The following is a 16,462-nucleotide window of genomic DNA, read 5'->3' on the forward strand; positions in this document are numbered from 1 at the left end:
GCGGGGTCGCCAGAGCACGGCCCAGAGGGCGCGGGGGGCACACGGGCGGAGTTCGCGCCTGTCTCCCCAGGCAGCGCGCCCCGCCCCCGTTGCTAGGGAAGTGAGGTCAGGCAGTATGGCGGCTGGGAGTCAGAGAGGCTGAGGAGCTGGTTCTGTGGGGAATCCGCGTCCATCCTGCATGGGAGCGGTGGGTCCGTGCTGCTAGGCTTGCTAGAACCGAGCGGCGAGACCAGAGCCGCGATGGCATCAGAAACCGCAGGGCTGTGAGGCAGCAGAGCGCGAGCCGGCAAGGCGGGCAGAGCAACAGAACCGGGACGCGGACGTTCCGAGCTGCCGCCATGGAGCTTAGGGTTGGGAACCGGTACCGACTGGGCCGGAAGATCGGGAGCGGCTCCTTCGGGGACATCTACCTGGGTAAGGAGGGCGGCTTGCTGGGGATGTGATTGGCGGATCTGTGGCTGTGTGGAGAACGTCGGGGGCCGTGTCGGGGTGGGCGCTGCTCGCTGCCGTGCCTGATCCCAGCCCCCGGCGAGATTGTGTTGGGGATGGCCCCTGGGACGTTATTTCACCCCGTCTGGAGTTATGGCTGCGCTGCTATCCAGGATACGACTTCTGATATGAAGTACCTTGCTAGGGGCAAAGAAAGCGATTTAATATTTCGCTGGCATACAGTCCTAATTTGGACAGTGAGGAAATCAGGAATTCTGGCTTATTTAGCTGGCACTTCCCATTGTTGTCTTGTGACCTTGGGCATCGGTGATCTTCTTATCTGTAAAATGGGAATAAGAGTATAAATGTCCTCATTTGGGAAAAAAAAATGCCAGCCACCGGGTCCATAAAAATGTCTTTGGGAAAAAAACTTGTGCATCAGAGTTAAATATCGCTGCAGTAGGTTAGGAAAAATTGCTGTCACAGGAATGTTTGGGGTTTTTTCGAGGTCTAAAGAAAAATATACACAACTACGGATAACTAGGTTTCAGTTAAAAAAAATTTCCGAGATCCTTCAAAGAGTCATTATAGTTTGCTGTCCTGTTGCTGGAATGTTGCTCTAATGCCTTACTGCGTGTGTTGTATTGTGCTAACGTGGTATCTGTGCTGCTGTAAGATTTGCAGGCTTGGCATTGTCTTTGCTTTTCCATTTATGTAGCTCTCTTATGGTAGCTCACCGCTTATAAGTATAATGAGCACTGGTGGGTACAAATTTTGAAAGCAAGTATTTTTAAAATAGTGTATTCTGCAAACTCTCAAATAATAACAAATGGGTTAAATACAATAGATTTTATATTCGTCCACATAGAAACGAACACTGTATTTGAACGTTGTGGCAACTTATAAAACCGACATTACTAGTTAATGTATGTGGTACGTTTGGTAGTGTATATAGTATGAGAGGTGTGCGTTTTCTTCTTAGACAGTAGTACTTCATGTTGCATTGCACAGCTGGCATTGAAAAATAATTTGTTAGTTACAGCGACTTGTTTACATACTGGTTGCCTTTTAGTATAAATCGTATGCCTGATGAAAAATCTATGTGTTTAGCTGAAGCCATGTGTTTGTCTAGAGAGAGAACTCGATTCTTTCTGCAGTGCTGCTATAAAAGATTCAAGACTGTTGTGAGAAAGAGTGGAAATGCTTGTGTAAAAATCATCATGAGCTACCATAAGGATTTTGGGTGGAGGTTAAGACTAGTCAAAATCTGAAAAAATCTTTGGGTTATTTGAGAAACTCCTACTTTAGCATTTGACTACTGCTCAGGTAAGTTAGTTTATATGATAAGTTTAAAGTGTAAGTAAAATAAATGGGGTTTTATTCCTCACTTTTATCCTTATGCATACATTACACCAGTGAAGCTGTGCAGAAAATAGTAGTTCTCTGTATATTAATATTACTGCCATGCTGTGTTTTGCACAAGATTTTTTCATGCCCAGTTTTTGACCTCTTCGTTTTATCTCTATGTAGGCAGCATGGATTTACTTTTAGGGCTTGCTGCAGATGTCATCTCTGAGCCAGTAACTAGCAGAAAATTAGGGCCTGGAAGATGCACCTAATGGCATGGATTTCTTTTTCTAGAGGAAAGCACTGTCTCTTGGGAACCAAAGCCTTTTGTAGTGGCTCATTTGGTTTGCCTACCAAAAGAGAGGCATTCAAAATCTCTGCATTTTGGGATAATGAACTGTTGTGTATTTTTAAAAAAATAACTTTGTACCTGGTTGTTCAGGCTATACAGTAGGATACAAGTGCCTTAAAATAACTTCTAAAATTCTTTCAGACTTCACAAATTTTTTTAAGTACATATACCTTCTGACGGCCCTTTGTAGGTGACCTAACTGTAGATTTTCAGCTTAGTTTTATGCTTTGAAAAGGAATGTATTTCTGCATATTTACAGTCTTCCAGTTATTTATTTTTAATTGCAGCTTCAAGGGTGTTGAACACATTCCAAAGTAGAGAGGAAGGGCTTTCTTGGCTGCCTGTTCTTAAGGTGCATTGTGAAATGCCTAATAAATATCAGCCCTGGTGTTAACTCAGAAGAACTTGCTGTACCAGCAATACCATCTTAATACCCATGTGTATGTACACACCAAAAGACACTGTATTAATTGAAAAAAAAATACTGTTTTACATGAACTCAACTGTTGATTCCTTCTAGAGTATTGTGCCCATTCTGAGGTGTGAGATGTTAGCCTTCATTAGCCTGACTTTGTAGACAGAAGGCTATAAAGCCTTGAAGTGGCATCTTAATCTCAGGAATGTCAATTGGAGTTGTAGTAGTTAGGTGCATACAGTAGCTCAGTACTCTGTAATGCTCAAAGAAAAGCATAAGGAAGAAAACTTAAGTAGGAAAAATATAATTGTTCATCTCTGCCTTATTGCTTTGTGTGGCTCAAAACAAGTATTGCTGAAGTATAAAAGGTATAGGTAAATGAAATGGAGAATAATTAGGGGTAATTAAACATTAATTCCATGCAAAGAATGACAACAGTTTTTGAACTCTGTAAAGCCCTACGGGAAGGTGAGGTAGCATAGAAGTCTAAAATCCTGCATGTCATGGAGAAAGTAAGTACAAAATTATTACTGTTTCTTTTAAAAAAAAACTTGCAGACCTCAAGCTTTTAAGAGTGGGGATCAGAACTAATAGCATGTGATGTATTTCAGGTCATCTTAAACCATGAGGTAATGTGGAAAAGGGAAAGCCAGATTCTGAAAGTATGGAGACTTGGTGATACGTCTAAAAAGTGTCACACATCTTTTGCCAGTTGCTGCTTTCCTGTAGTTCCCAAGTTGTTTGGCTGTATGTGTTTTCTTGACTCAGTGTTTCTTTTCAAGAACGTTAGTTCTTCCCTACATATGTTTAAACTTTGAAAAGTAAGCCTATTTTTCAATCATTGGATTCCTGAAACAAGAACTTAATGAAAATTTTTTAAAAGTGTTTTGAGAGAACAAATTCTTGATTCTAGATAATAGGCCTTCCAGCTGGCTATGATCATAAGGTGTCAGAATACATCTGGAGTGCATTTAAATTTAGGCAGTTTGTAGTCTCTTGTTTCAAAGGCACAAAAGGAGGTGATCTAGCATTTCTTCAGTTGGCAGGGAAGCATCCAACACATGTAAGCTTTCATTCTGTGTACTTCAGCCACAAACTGGAAGAACACCCCTTAGAGTATGTGCTGGTATATTAAATTATTTTTTTTTTTTTTTGCAATGGGGTAGCAGCAGTTTTGGCTTCCTGTGCCGCCATGTCTAATACTTGTCTCTTAACTGCTAGTCTGGTGGAGAGAATCTGCAATACTTCATAATTGTCTGAAAGCACTTAATCTCTGGATATTTGCCACTGAGCAGTATTTATTTTGTTTTAGTCTTGACAAAAGAAATATAAAAAGTATAAATGTATAAAATTCTTCTGCTTTTAGGAACCGATATTGCTGCTGGAGAGGAGGTTGCGATTAAGTTGGAATGTGTGAAAACCAAACACCCTCAGCTTCACATTGAGAGTAAAATCTACAAAATGATGCAGGGTGGAGGCAAGCAAATTATTTTCCTTCTTCAGATATTTAAATGGTTTTATGTCTTTCATATCTCTGCCACCTGTAATGCTGAATGGTTAAGATCTCTTGGCATATAAGGAGAAGGTGGCAAAGAGGGCAGAGTAGGTGATGAACAGTACTTCATCTCTTCTGTGAGCAATGTAGCAATTCCAAAACCATGGCTACAAAACTTCATGATCACCACCAGGGTCCTTCAGTGTCGCTCATGGTTACAGGATCTTAAAACTTTGGGCAATGTGGATTAAAGTTTGGTCCCATTTGGTTGTACACTGACTGACATTTGTTTTGCAGAGGTCAGTGAAAATACTGAGCGCTGTTTGGATTCACTTAACCTGACTTGCTTAGTATTGTAGCACTAAGTCTAAATTTAGTAAATTTAGGTTAATTTTTGTTACATATGTTAGTATTATATCTTCTGAGTTAAAATACTTCCTTGCAGTGGGAATTCTGATAAAATGGCATTAGTAGTAGAGAACTGGGGTGTAGCAACTTTGTAGCTACTTTGTGGTACTGTACTACTAGGATAACTCACTTGCATATTTTGGAATTCTGCAAATGTAAGATTTCCATGCAGTTCTGGGACATAAACTCAATGTAGTGAAGTTGTGTAATCCTTTGAATTCTTCCTGAACGGGGCTATACACATAAAGAGTACTTTCCACACTGTATCTCAAATGCAAAATACAGTAATCACACATCTAGAAATAGATAATAATGTGTATTTGCATTTAGTTACCTCTGATTGCTGCCTCAATAGCTGAATAGACTTCATAGAGTAAAATGCTTCCTTTATGGTCTTACTGAGGCGTTGATGATGGGGTCTTTCTGAGGATGGGTGGCACAGAGGCAGGTGGCAGAACGTTAAGTTTGCATCTGAGTAAGAGTGTCTCTATGAAGGGAATTCAGGAATGTATATGAAGTAAAGGTGAGAATTTAAAATGAGTGAATTACACTGTCACTTTGAAAATGCATAGAATTAAAGACATTTGCATTTTTGAATAAGGCTACCTACACACAAGTTTAATTTAAAGTATTAGAGCAGTCCTAGAGTTTTGCTTGAAACAACTTTCATGAGTTTCTTCATAAAGCAGGGCTGTTTTTAGCTCTCTGAAGCTGAGTATATAATACATCTTATAAGCTATGCTGCATTGTTAGAGATTCACTTCAGCAAATACAGTGGAGCTGGAGGAGAGACAAGATTAAGAAACAAGTGTGAAAATTAATTGCAATTGAAATGGGAGAGGTATTTTACAGTGATCTTGTAGGCTTTGAAATTAGGAAGTCAAAGCCTTCAGTAATAATACTCAGTGGCCTGCCAGTATTGTTGTTTTCAGGCTTCCAATTGGTTTCGTATTGCCGTCTTGTAGACACATGAATGTTACAGTCTTTTAAAATATTTAACATTCAAATCCAGCAAAAACAGTAAATACTTCCAAGTTACAAGCTAAGCACAGACTGAGAGATTCCTGGAGAAGAGGAAGAAGGCTGTTTTTAGACTTGTGCTACTATAGTTTTATATTGGTTCTGCTGTGAAATTATCAGACTTTTCATTTTGGAATGGCTGAATGTAGCATAAAATATTAACCTTTACTGTTAATAGAAGCATTCACAGTAATGACCCTCTTAGAAATCATCTTAAAAGCCTGAAGATGTATTAACCGTGTATCTGTATTAACTGTATAAATCAAACTGTTACACTGAATAGAATAAGCATTTCCTTTTTTCCAGTGGGTATTCCCACAATTAAGTGGTGTGGAGCTGAGGGGGACTACAACGTAATGGTGATGGAGCTCTTGGGACCGAGTCTTGAAGATCTCTTCAATTTTTGTTCAAGGAAATTCAGTCTCAAGACAGTCCTGTTACTTGCTGACCAAATGGTATGAAGCTGCTTTGTTGATATTGTTTGTTGATATTGCAGTATTTTGGGATACTAAAATTTCTTGAGAGATCATAACCAACTATGTTTTTAGAGGTTTGTTTAGAGGTGGATACGCTGTAATCATCAGCAAAAAGACTCAAAATCAATTGTGTTTGTATAAATACCAAATGTCACATCAAGAGACATAATAAGTCATAATTTGATTTTTAAAACCTGAACCTACACTGTTTTCAATCCAGACGTCACACTACTCTGAACCAAAGAAATTTCCTCAATAAGTTTTTTGGAAACAGATATAAAATAGACACAGGGAAAGAGCTGAAGACAAGATTTATCTGTTGTAATCTAAATTATGTCCTATTTAATGCCCTTATATTTTACAATAAAAGTTCCTTTACCTCTTCTCTCATTAAGACTATGTTGCTAGTGTTTTTATAAGAAAAAGGGGTGTATGCCTAGTCTGTTGACAATGATTTTTTTTTTCTCTGTATTTAGATTAGTCGAATTGAATATATTCACTCTAAGAACTTCATCCATCGAGATGTTAAGCCAGATAACTTCTTAATGGGCCTGGGGAAGAAAGGCAATCTTGTCTACATAATAGACTTTGGATTAGCAAAGAAGTATCGAGATGCTCGAACTCACCAGCATATTCCATATCGTGAAAATAAAAACTTAACAGGAACTGCCCGTTACGCATCCATCAACACTCATCTTGGAATTGGTGAGCAAGAGAAAGCAATAAATCAAAACTGTAAATGTGTCAGTGAATATAGTTGTAGTGAAAGTAGGTGTTGCTTTGTGGTGGCATAGAAGACAGTCCTTATGTCTGGCACTAACAGTGCAGCATGCTTGGCCTCCTATCTTTCAGTTGGGTGGCCTTTGGTCAGTTTGTAATTCTCAGGAATGAGGACTTTTTTTTAATAACTGCAAGGATGGTAGGCTTTTTCTTGTACTGTATGAGCTTATCATGGGCAAAGTAAGTCTTCGCTGTTGCTTGTTTTTCTAAGGATGTTTATGACAAGTGTTGTTGCACAGTCTTGTATTTCCAGTAGAATATGAAACCTAATGAGTCCACTTTTTTATGCTGTTGTAGAGCAATCTCGCAGAGATGACTTGGAGTCCTTGGGCTATGTACTGATGTATTTTAACCTGGGCTCCCTCCCCTGGCAGGGACTGAAAGCAGCAACAAAGAGGCAGAAATATGAACGTATCAGTGAAAAGAAAATGTCTACACCCATTGAGGTTTTGTGTAAAGGATACCCTTGTAAGTTACTCTTTTGTTTCAGTAGGCCTACGTGTTCACCTTTTAGTGGTATTTCTTTTTTCTTTACACTGAATTCTACTAATCTTTCACTCCTTTTTTTTTTATTTATGTTCCCCTATTATTTGCCACATCCGTAATAAAGACACTGTGCCTTCAAGACTGAGATCTCCTTGTTTACAGAGAATTTCTAATTAACCCTTGTACACTGTATTGTGTGTGTACACATCTGTGCTGGTTGAGTAACTCGATAACAGACAAACAGCTTTTGAAACTACTCCATTTCTTTATATGGGTACTGTTTCTTGGAGGAATTGGATTGTGTAGTCAGATGCACCTCTTAACTATTGCAGCTGTTTTACTTGAGAATTGTCCTTCCAGGTTCATCTAGTTTGTCCTCTTGATGGTCAGCGTCTGTGAGAGGCGTAAGAAACACTCCTGTATCCTAACATTGTGCCTGAAAGCTGTTCTGTTTCTCAGTTTCATAGTTGAGCAGCATTAATAACAAGGCATTTTTTATACCTGCAAAATAATACTTAATTCTGTTTTAAAACTTGTTAATATTAGCTACCATCAGATTATATTGTTGATCTTTCATTAAGAGTTCTGTGCCTGTTCTTTCCGTGCTCTTGGCTTCAGCCACTAGGTACAATAATGAGAACTGTAGTTCTTCTTGGGATTGTATAAAAATTTACTGTCTTTGATCTGTTTCAAATGTTGCTTCATACGAGTTCCTTTACATTCATTAACTCTTTTGCTTTGTTCAACAGTAGTTTTAAAACTGTATGCTCCCACCCACAACTATTGCTTAAAGAACTCTAATATTGGATCTTCTCTGCTGTTGAAAGATTAAATCTTTGCCTACTCTCTGATACAAAACTAATTGCTTTTTCAAGCTTGGCTTGGTAGATGTGCTGTAGTGTTGCCTTCAGTAGATTTCTGGTATTAGGTCATTATTTTTTTCCTTATGTTTAGGAGATACCCTATTTTTTGTGGGTTTTTGGTGGTTGTGGGGTTTTTTTGTGATAAAAAAAAAACAAAACTATAAAAAGATAATTTGAAGCTGGAGGGGGAAAAAAACCCAGTTTTTCTTTTTTTTTAATTACAGCTGAATTTGCCACATATTTGAATTTCTGCCGTTCTTTGCGTTTTGATGACAAACCGGACTATTCCTATCTAAGGCAATTATTCAGAAACCTCTTCCACCGACAGGGTTTCTCCTATGACTATGTGTTTGACTGGAATATGCTGAAATTTGTGAGTAGCTGGCATAGCTTTCTTAAACTTTTTCCTAGATTTTTTTTTTTTTTTTTTTTTTACTTTGTTGTCAGTTTTGAGTATTGTAACTCATACTGCTTGATTGTCATGTTTTTTGCTCCTGTTGTCTCTGAAGCTCCTGAAGCTCTGTTGTCAAGGAAAAAAAGATGAGGGAATGAGAAAAGGCAGCAGATACAGGAGCCATGAGATGGGGGTTGAATGACAATTATGTTGGAAGTTACAGGGTCTTAACTGTGTAAGGCTTCTGAACCAATGTCTTAAGGATATTCACCAGACTAGACTTCAGAATTACTATTTTGTCCCCCTTTGATCTTCATCATAAGTCTTTTTCAACTGTTGAGGGGGTGTACACAGTATTTGTGTACATTACGATGTGGAAGACTGTCCCAGGAGGTGTATGAAAAAATTTGTGGCAGTTCTCCTTAAATTTTGCCAAAATATTTAATGCCCTAGCAACCTTCAGTTCATGGGTTGTCCAGTTCTTTATTTTCAATATTTCTGCCTGAGTATGTATTTGTAAGCTCTATAATCCCCCAAGTTGTTCACTAGTCTTGACTCGTAGGGGGCAAGCAGAGCAGCTGAAGATGCTGAACGTGAAAGACGAGAGCGAGAGGAAAGATTGAGACATACACGAAACCCAACTGTGCGTGGATTACCCTCCACTGCTTCTGGCAGGCTGAGAGGAACGCAAGATGTAGCTCCTCCTACTCCTCTTACCCCCACTTCACATGCTGGTAAGTATCTACCTGGATAGAGGCACCTTGTAGAGTAGTTTGCAACGTGTTCCTAGTCATTGGAAATTAAAAATTAGAATTAGGATATCTGAGTAGTATTATTCTCTGAAGTTCTTGGGGGTTTGTTTTTTATCACCTTGCTTTTCAGTAGATTGATGATAAACATATACAGTCATTACCTACCAGTTGTTTTATGTGAATGTAGAACAAATGCCTTGATTTCTCTTGTTTCTCTCTGTGGAAGCTTTATATGCAAACAGTGAGAATGTAATTTTTCCAGGGACCATGTTGTAATTCCATTTTGAGTTACAAAAATCTAATGCAGCTTTTCTCGCAGCGAACACTTCTCCTCGGCCAGTATCTGGTATGGAACGAGAAAGGAAAGTGAGTATGAGATTGCATCGTGGTGCCCCAGTCAATATCTCGTCGTCTGACTTAACAGGCCGACAAGATACCTCTCGCATGTCAACCTCGCAGGTAAACAAGATTTCTGTATAATGAAAAAATGAGGATAGTTTGATAAAGTTAATTTGCCAAAAGGATATACCAGCTAATTGGTGTGATTTCATACTGATTTTGCAGATGATACTGATTCATATAAATGCATGACGTTTTAACTGGATGTGACATGGCTGTATACGACTTTAAAGGAAAATTGTTTGGTTTTTTTTTACCATGGTTGCAGTACACATAAAATACTCAGTTCTCATATTTGCTATCAATGAGGAAGCAGAGTGAGTTGGAGGCAGTTGTGAGTCATGTTTCCAAATTCTCTTAACAGCAGAGAATATTGGTGCAGAAAAGGCAAGAAATGATTGGTGAAGAACAAAAAAGTGCAAAAGTGAAGAAATGTAGTAGTTCAGTACTGTAATTCAGAAGAGATAAGAAGCCACATACATAGGTGATAGGTTCCAGAAAGCTCATTTGAAGAGGATGGCAGGAGGATGAATGATAGTGATTCATAGCTATATTCATCAGTGAAAGCATCCTCACTGGGCATGGTGACTTCGCAAAGAGATTGACAGACAATGTTTAAAAACATTTTTTAAAAAAACATTTTGTTTAAAAACATTTCATTTGCCATAGCTGAAACTTCTTTTTCAGCATATTCACACAACTTGTCACAAAGTAGGCTTTGTACAGCTTGCTTTCCATCTGACCTGTAGAATGGGGAGTCACCTGTACTGTTAGGCATACCGCAACATTACTGGCAGAGCAGCCTGTCATGAGAACTGGTACGGTTGCCTAGGGGTTTTTCCGCCACACCTCAGTTCTGTGCTGGTGTCTAACTGCATGTTTTTTTTCTCTGGACTCATTTTATTCCTTGTTGATGGAGCATATTGATAAAAATTAACTTGGTTCCTTCTGGCTTTATTGTTTAATTGACAGAATTAATTATTTTGGATAGTATGTGCTCTATATAAAATCTTAGTGCTAGATGGAATGCTCTTTTAGATGGAGGCCAGCTGGGTATCTCTAATGAAGACTGAGATAGAACTGGATTGGAGAAACAATTCTGCTGTAACACAAATGAAGTGGGATTCTTTTGGTTAGTGTTCAGCTGAAAGAATTTCACCATGTAGCTGCAATTGTTTGTGCTTGCATAAGGGATAAACAGTTCAGGAGCAGAAATGACTGGGTGAGAATAGGAGACAGGCAGGGGCTTCAGTGTTGGTTCTGGTGGTAATTTTTTCCAGCTTAAATTGTTCACTGAACTACAGTTTATTCCACCAGAAGGTCTAATGGCTGAAGTTTGTAAGCAGTGTGAAAGCAAAGAGTGTAGACCTGCACATAGATACAGGTTTTCTAAATATGCATAAATACCTGGTAGAATGATGTAAAGAAGGTGCAGCCGTATTATTCTCGGTGATATCCTATGAATGGAACAATGGATATTGGACACAAATTGGAATATAAGAAATTCCATTTAGACATAAGAAAAAACTTTTTTACTGTGAGGCTGGGCAGTCTTCCACATCTTAATTACTCAGAACCCAACTGGACATTTTCCTGAGTGGCCTGCTCTAGTTTGCTACACTTCTGGGTAATAGTTTTGGACTAGGTGATTTCTAGGGGTCCCTTCTGACCTTGGCTGTTCTGTGAGGCTGTGATGCCAAGTTCCCCATTAACTCTGTAAAGATGGTTTCCTGCTGAAGTTTGTATGCCTAGGCTTCATCTCTGGCATTCTGAGCAAATCTTGGATGCTTTGTGTCTGTCACCGGTCACATAAATAGTAAATGTGGTAGTAACAGAAATACCTGCAGCCATCTTTCTTGACCGTTGCTAGGAGAGAGTGTATTTTTTTTTTCCCTGTATTACACGTAGCTCAGTGTGCACATGACACTTTCCTAAGCATTGTAAGGTCCAAGTAATCCAGTTGGGTTTACAGATACATTTTGGTTCTACCTAACTTGTAAAATGGGAGTACTCTGAGATCTTGTAGGACTGTGGAATTTTTTTAGAAGTCTTTGAATATCCAGATGTGTAATTTGTGGTGTGGGCCAACAGTACAATCTAGCTTAATGACACATTTCCATAGATGCCTTTTTTAGCACTGTGCTTTAAGTATGGGATCATTTTGTTGACTTTTTTACAATCCTAGTATCAGCCTTGTTGAGATCTTCCCTGAGTGTGATAGAATTAGTCATTCATCATCTATTGGCTTTGGTTTAGTTCTTACTAAGCAGTGAGCCACTGCTGGTCTCCATTCGTGGTGACTGAAAAATAGTATGTGATTCCAGTGTGGTTTAAACAGCTTCCCATGGACCTCTTGGATTTGGAAGGCAAGAGAGATTTACTTAGGCTTTACTTTACAATACTTTCCCATGAGCTCATTAGAGAAAATTCAGTTTTTAACTTTCTCAGTTTTTACTTATACTATAGCAGGCAACATGGCTGAAGATGCAGTTTTTCATAGCTGCAAAAGTTCTCATTGTCTTCATGAGGTTAAAGTAGGTCTTCCATAATAAAAAAATATCTTTAGATATTAACCAGGTTGCCAATTAAAGTAATAGGTTTCCCATTATCTTTATTCCTTTTTCTTAGTCAGGAAAGCCTTTTAAAGTATCCAACTCACATGGCAAGATTATTAAGGAGACTTTTGATTGGATAGGCATAAGAATATAGAAAATCATCCTGTAGAATACCCCTTTTTATCAGGAGAACAGCAAAGAATAGCAGCTGTTCATCCATGCTCATTCCTAGTGTGTTTCCTTTGAAGGTCTTAGGTAAATATGCTACTGCTACTTCTTTTTAAGGAAGTGCTTAGACTATATTTCTGGTAGAAAGCAGCTTTTGAAGTCTGACATGCAGATCTACAGATGTTTTATGTGAAGAACTGCATTTGTTGGAGTTGTTATTTATAACTTGATAAATTAATTTTGTTGTTTTACTTCGTTGCCTTGATTTGGTAAGGCAGTGCTGCATCAGTGATCACCTCTCCTCATCTAGAGGAAGGGCTACTGCTTGTCACTCAGAGCAGTGGAAATGTGCAGAGGTGACTCAAAGTAGTAGTGAAAGCTGTTTACCTCCAAGTACAGTTCTTAAAGATGACTCTACGTTTTTATCTTTCTTTTTTCCAAAACAAATTCTGATTGGTCCATCCTCAAACTGAAAACTGAGGCTGGAGATGTAGTTAATGGGTACCAAAATTCTTACAGAAAGCAGTCTTGTTAGAGAAAGTCATAGAAAAACAGTAATTGGTAAGGCTAGCAAAATAAGCACCATGTACATTTCCCACCTCCAGGGTATTGTCCACAAAGTACCTAAATCATGCTCATTAGAAAGACTAGTACTGTGTAACACTAAGTATTGAGTGCTTGTAGGCATAATAGCTAGAATGTCTATGAAATTCTTCATGAAACTTCAGTGTTTCTAGTGAAATTGCATAAATTCTATGGCATGCATTATTCAGTATTTCTCAGTTATATGGAAGCTAGTGCAGCAGCTAGAAGCTTGCAGGGTGTGGGATAGTTGACAGCAATAAACATTAGTGAGAGTTGAGCAGTCAGGTAAAGTCTGTTCAAATTAAACAAGTTCCTGCAGTACTTCAAAACCTGACTAGGATGAAGGAGTGGAGCCCATAGTCTTATGTGAGAGAACATAATCTGTAGTACACAATGAGTAAGGAGCATAATTCTGGAGAGATCAGTGTAATGTCATAACAAAAGAGCATAATTTCATCTTTGAATCTATGTATCATACAGTAACAAACAGAAATTCAGAGGTTATTTCATGTCATTGGCGGGGGATATGCTGGAACATTACTCTTAGTTTATTTCTCTGTATGTTAAATTGCTGGAGAACTGTAACATAACACAGAGAAGATCCATAAAAAATTGAACTTGGGCAAACAGATTGTACAGTGGGAGAGTTTTAAATCTGCATCTTTCAGTTTGTCCGAGGGTGAAAGATCATTTTGAGTTAGTTGGTGTATTATGTTAGAGACAATGATCTTAACAGGAACTGACAGTTTTGCGGAAAACATACATGAAGGACTTTCTCCTTAAAATTTAAATAACTTGCATATAAAGGCAAGCAGAACAGAGGTCTAAATGAAGGCAGTTAGCTACTGAAATCCCCTTTTCCTTAGCATCAGAAGTAGATTAATTTCTAGGTGATGTATTGAGGTCTAAAGCAAGCCTAAATTATGTCTCTGTGCAATGAAGAGTTGTAATCTGTGCCAGACAGAAAATCATAACAGCTGTTGAAAGATCCTTCTGCTCTATGAGTGAATTGTTCAGTAGGTCTCCTTGGTAAAGAAGGTAGTATGTGAGGTAATGAATATTAGAGTAAACACTGCTTTGAATCAGTTCTGTCGGTCCACATTACACAGACTGCATCCCAAAAGCAGTTATATAAAAAATCTAGTTACCGTTGAGTAGCCTTAATTTCCTGTCACAGAAGGGTCAATCTGACTGCTCGTGATATACAGTAAGTTGTTAAATTTTGTTCACCCAGCAGTTAAAGCTGTGCATAATTCCTACTGGCAATAGAGGTATTCTCTCTATAGTTGCTAGAAAAGATTGGAATGCTGTACAAAGAAGTGTTTTACTAAGTGTCTTTGACAGAAGTTTTTAGAAAGCCATAGGCAACACTGGCATTTAACAACTTCAGTGTTGTGCTGCTTCCCTGGGGAAAAAGCAACATAGTCCCAGTACCTCTGCATTTTCCATCTCCTCATGAGCTCTTTCTCCATATATCCTTCTTAATAGGCATCATACTCTGCGTTGTTCTTCTGACCCTATCAGCTTTCTTTGAGGAATAATTATTAGTTCCTTTTACGTATCTCTTAATATGATAGAAATATCCTATAGAAGCCTGAAATCAGAGCTCATCGAAAGATAAATTTGCTGCTGCTTTGTTACACATCTTTATATATTGGGGCAGTGGAACTGTTACAAATTGCTGTCTTTTCCCCTACCTCAGAATAGCATTCCTTTCGAACACCATGGCAAGTAGCTGTTCGTCTCCTTTCGTTGGAAGGCAGCACTGGGTGAGTGCTTCTCATTAGACACCGAAACTTCGGATGGGGTGGGGAAAAAAAAAATCTTTGGAAACATCTGACTCTGCTCCTTTTCCTCACGTTATCTTACAGTTGTATCGGTACCTCGATGGAGCATTGTTTTTTCTCTTAACTTTAAAGTAAATGCCCTTCCAAAAGTTGAATTACTGCTCATGCTGTTCCATTGCACTCTTAAGCAGAATTTACAAAAATAGTGATTTTAAAATTTCTTAAAATCATTCAAGTATCAACAATAAAGTAACCAAGCATAAATTTTAGATGTTTGAGAATTATATGTCTTTCCGGGGATGTTCATACAGCAGTGTGTCATCCATTGAAAACCAGATCTGCTTCAAAATCATAAGACCAAAATACTTGTGTGAAGACTCGATTGACTGTGTTACTCAAATGAGGCTCTGTCTTGTCATGAATTGAATGTTCTACTACAGTCATATCCATTTTTCACTGTTATATATTCTTCTCCAGTCCTTATGAGCTGTCATTTTAAAAATACTTATATCTCTTCAGGTCTAAATTTTAAAACAGTTCACATACTAATTAGAATAGTTGGAATATGAGCATCTCAGAGATAGACAGACTTGAATTTGGGTTATTCAAAACTCCTTTCCACTGTTAAGTGCAGTAGAATTTTGTGCTTTTCTGAGTACAGCTTTTGGCTTTTTAGTCTCTTCTGCTTTCGGGAATGAAAGTTTTCATCAGGGAAAAAAGTTTCAGTTGTAATCTTAACCTTGATGGCTGAAGGCTGCTTTCTTAAGTATTTCAGGAGCTTCTTTGCTTTGCTTCTTACTAAAAAAAAGACTGAGATTTTTCTGTTCCTTAAAGAATTCGGTTGTATAGCCCCATACGCTGCCTCACTTTCTCTATAAAGCTTAAGCTTGCACTAATCCTGGATCTGTAGTTGGTGAAGAATCCTGCTATTCATCTTCTTTTTTCTGCTGCTGCTTTGTTTGCTTGGCTGACTGTGCACAAGGTGCTTCATAAACAGTTTGTAACATTAAAAAGATCCAACTGTAAATGGCAGTTTAACACTTTTAAAGTCCAATTATCAGACTTTATTATAAAATTTTAAAATTTTAAAAATCATTAAAAAAGGCAAACTTAAAGCTTCACATTGGAAAAGTTGTGTGCAGGAGGCCTGAAGATTCTGGTTTGTTGAGGGATGTATCTACATTGGTTGGCCTTTACTGTACACTGAAATATTTGTAGCTGTTCACAGCTGAAGTTAATACTGATTCAGCTACTTAGACATTACTCTCCTTAATTAATCACTTAAATTGCAGTGATGTGTGTATGTTTTTCACTATCACAGTGAAAGCAAAATAATGTTACACTGTCACTGAAATAGGTCACACTATGGAATTCAGTGACATGTCTTTCAACACAGTGTTCCATTAAAAATTAAAAGCCTGTGAAAATAATTAATTTTTTTACCCTCTTACTGAATTTTTTTTTTAACTGTATTATTCATTGAGACTTTTTCTGCATATTGGTAGTGTTATCATCTGATTTGCTCTTTCTTCTGTGCATGTTTATGCTCCGTTTACTTTCCTTCGAAACATCCTCTTCCACTGGAAAGGTGATTTTTTCATTTTAACTTCCAATAAAGCAGGAAAATACAGGATACTTCGGTGTAGCTACAGGTGGGTGCAAAACATCGTATAGCTGGTTGGATTTTAAATTCAAACACTTAATTTTGGCAATGTATCATTTAAAAGTACATTGAGAGGCACTTGTATGTT

At 38.1% G+C, this 16,462-nt stretch overlaps 1 protein-coding gene across 8 annotated transcripts in view; it reads left to right on the forward strand.

Moving 5' to 3' along the window:
* The window catches only part of CSNK1D (casein kinase 1 delta), a 25,311-nt gene continuing 8,849 nt past the window's right edge, over positions 1 to 16,462 (forward strand). For 2 of the 8 annotated variants that reach the window (XM_030462080.1, XM_030462079.1), the window contains exons 1-8: positions 1 to 414; positions 3,910 to 4,020; positions 5,773 to 5,921; positions 6,419 to 6,647; positions 7,020 to 7,190; positions 8,296 to 8,444; positions 9,028 to 9,199; positions 9,537 to 9,676. In XM_030462080.1, the coding sequence (XP_030317940.1) occupies positions 339 to 414; positions 3,910 to 4,020; positions 5,773 to 5,921; positions 6,419 to 6,647; positions 7,020 to 7,190; positions 8,296 to 8,444; positions 9,028 to 9,199; positions 9,537 to 9,676 (1,197 nt within the window). In that variant the 5' untranslated portion in view covers positions 1 to 338. Of the gene's footprint in view, positions 415 to 3,909; positions 4,021 to 5,772; positions 5,922 to 6,418; positions 6,648 to 7,019; positions 7,191 to 8,295; positions 8,445 to 9,027; positions 9,200 to 9,536; positions 9,677 to 14,626; positions 14,694 to 14,795; positions 14,936 to 16,462 lie in introns of those variants that run through there. The other 6 variants (XR_003988324.1, XM_030462081.1, XM_030462084.1 and 3 more) reach the window with 5 other exon arrangements.

The sequence above is a fragment of the Calypte anna genome, chromosome 18, assembly GCF_003957555.1.
Source record: "Calypte anna isolate BGI_N300 chromosome 18, bCalAnn1_v1.p, whole genome shotgun sequence".
NCBI classification, from domain to species: Eukaryota; Metazoa; Chordata; class Aves; order Apodiformes; family Trochilidae; genus Calypte; species Calypte anna.